The sequence below is a fragment of the Echinops telfairi genome, unplaced genomic scaffold (genome assembly GCF_000313985.2).
Source record: "Echinops telfairi isolate 266 unplaced genomic scaffold, ASM31398v2 ScPeMD7_18;HRSCAF=68, whole genome shotgun sequence".
NCBI lineage: Eukaryota > Metazoa > Chordata > Mammalia > Afrosoricida > Tenrecidae > Echinops > Echinops telfairi.
Genome location: NW_022103915.1, coordinates 84,929,414 through 84,932,035, shown reverse-complemented (window position 1 = coordinate 84,932,035; position 2,622 = coordinate 84,929,414). Strand labels below are relative to the sequence as shown.

The window sequence follows — 2,622 nt, the reverse complement described above, 5'->3', positions numbered from 1 at the left end:
GAGGCCCTGTTCCCATGAAACTTTATAGCTGTGTTTGATGTGATCGAACTATGGAATGTTATGATATCTGTACGAGCTCCCAATAAAATGATTACATTTTTTAAATTTACAGCTTGGAGACCCACAGGGTCAGTTCTCCCATGTCCCTCATGGTCACTATCAGTTGGAATTGACTTGATGGCAGGGAGTTCTTTAATTTGGAAATAAGGTAGCATGTGATGGAGCGCAAGGACGATCACATTACCTCCTACTAATATGCATGTGTAACAAGCTCTTGACTAAGCATTCCGTCAATAGTTTCAGCAGAGGTCTGGGACCCACTGAGTGTGCGACTTCAGGAGGGAAATATTTTAATGGTTTGAGAGACTCTTCTGCCTTAGAGGAATACGGGAGAAAGGCACCATCTGATCTAAGAGAAAAGAATGAAAGGGACTTAGTAGAGCTTCTTAACAAATCAAAGGGAAGTGGAAAAAGAATTGGTAATGCCAAGGCTTTTTCAACAAAATTTCAAGCATCTTGTGAATCCCAAATTCGTAAGTCCGCACAGTTGACTAATTGCTAAGTGGAAGAGAGATCTGGACAACCAGCCTGAAGAGAGAGACAGGGAGAGGATTGTAACCCAAAGGAATAAAGATGTCCTTCAGCTCAAACTCTGGTGCGCATGTCTTTTTCCTCTAGGTTCCAGGCTGTCCTCAGATGCCCAGAGCCTCACACCTCGCGGTGCTCAACACCTCTGACTGGCCCTCCCCGGCGGGGGGCAGAGATGCCATGGGGAACAGCACCACTGTCACGGAGTTTGTCCTGCTGGGGCTCTGCGATGCCTGTGAGCTGCAGCTGCTCATCTTCCTGGGCCTCCTCCTGACCTACTTCCTCACGCTGCTGGGGAACCTCCTCATTGTGGTCCTCACCCTCGTGGACAGACGCCTCCACACCGCCATGTACTACTTCCTCCGCAACTTTGCTGTCTTGGAGATCTGGTTCACCTCGGTCATCTTCCCCAAGACGCTGGCTAACATCCTGAAAGGATCTAAGACTATATCTCTAGTAGGTTGTTTTCTCCAGTTTTTCTTTTACTTCTTCCTGGGCATCACCGAGTTCTTCCTCCTGGCCGTGATGTCCTTTGACAGGTACGTGGCTATCTGTAACCCCCTGCGTTATGCCACCATCATGAGCAGAAGGGTCTGTGTCCAGTTGGTCCTTTCTGCATGGATGACAGGATTCCTCCTCATCACTGTTCAAAGTTTAATTACGTTCCAGCAGCCATTCTGTGGCCCCAATATCATCAATCATTTCTTCTGTGACAACTTTCCACTCCTGGAACTCATATGTGCAGACACGAGTCTGATAGAACTTCTGGGCTTTGTGACAGCCATCCTCAGCTTACTGGGCACTCTGTCCGTGACAGCGACCTGCTATGGCCACATCCTCTACACCATCCTGCGCATCCCCTCTGCCAAAGAGAGGCAGAAAGCCTTCTCAACCTGCTCCTCCCACATCATTGTCGTGTCTCTCTTCTATGGCAGCTGCATCTTCATGTATGTGCGGTCGGGCAAGGGGGGCCAAGGGGAGGACAGAAGCAAGGTGGTGGCCCTGCTGAACACTGTAGTGACCCCAGTGCTCAACCCCTTCATCTATACCCTGAGGAACAAACAGGTGAAACAGGTGTTTAGGGAGCAAGTAAGCAAACTCCTCTCATAAAGATTAGCTTGACGTGAGAGAGGAAACTGTAACCTCCTTACATGAACCTGAGGAGCCCTGGTGGCATAATGGTTATGCATTGGGCTGTGATCCCAAGGAGAGCAGTCTGAAACCACCAGCCGAATTCAAGCGGCAGTTCTACCTTGTAATATAGAATCACTATGCCATTGAGTTTGTTTTGCTTTTGTTACCCAGACCTATGCTAATGAAGCTCTTGTTCTTCGGATCTCCATGAGTTATCTGTCAGATGGTGTCAGGTATATTATAATTCACATTATAGTATTTATTTAGTATTATTTTCCACATTGGGAGAGAAATGCAGCTTTCTACTCCAGTAAAGATTTACACTCTTGAAAATCCACAGGGGCAGTTCTACTCTGCCTTATAGGTTTGCTATGCGTTAGAATCAACTAGATGGCAGTGACTGATTTTTTTAATACATAATCCACATTAGTTTCTTGATATGTCTTATTATTGGCTCAGGTAGGGAGTACAGAAAATTCAATTAGCCAATATTTGTCTAGTCTGTCTTGATTTTCTTAACCGAGCTCTAAGTGAATTTCTTAACTGTGTTTCATTTGTTTAGTTATATTCATATACTCAGTCATGACATTTTGAAGAAAAAAATAGCATAATATATTCAAACATAATGCCCAAACTAACAAATGGAACTGGGAAAATAGCCTAGAAAGATAATGTAGTAGATATCGAGATCTAATAAATGATACAAAGTCGACTTCTAATGAATGAAGAAGGGCAGCTCTTTCTGTCCCTTCGGGAGTGGAAGATATTGGAGGGAGCAGCTAGTGGGTCTTCCGGTGCCAAGTCCTGGTTCCCTTGCGTCTCCCGGTGGGAGCCGTCATGAACTGTGCTGACAACACAGTAGCCAAAAGCCGACGTCATCTCTGTGAAGGGGTCAAGGGA

General features: G+C 45.8%; 1 protein-coding gene across 1 annotated transcript; it reads left to right on the top strand.

Moving 5' to 3' along the window:
* Window positions 1-726: 726 nt before the first annotated feature.
* Window positions 727-1,698, top strand: LOC101656123 (olfactory receptor 49). The gene has a single exon (XM_004698891.2). The coding sequence runs from the start codon at window positions 769-771 to the stop codon at window positions 1,696-1,698; it is 930 nt and encodes a 309-aa protein (XP_004698948.1). The 5' UTR covers window positions 727-768.
* The last annotated feature ends 924 nt before the right edge of the window (window positions 1,699-2,622 follow it).

What these genes read in the sequence shown, in the direction of transcription:
- LOC101656123 (XM_004698891.2), top strand. Translation starts at nt 769, where the DNA reads ATGGGGAACAGCACCACTGTCACGGAGTTTGTCCTGCTGGGGCTCTGC.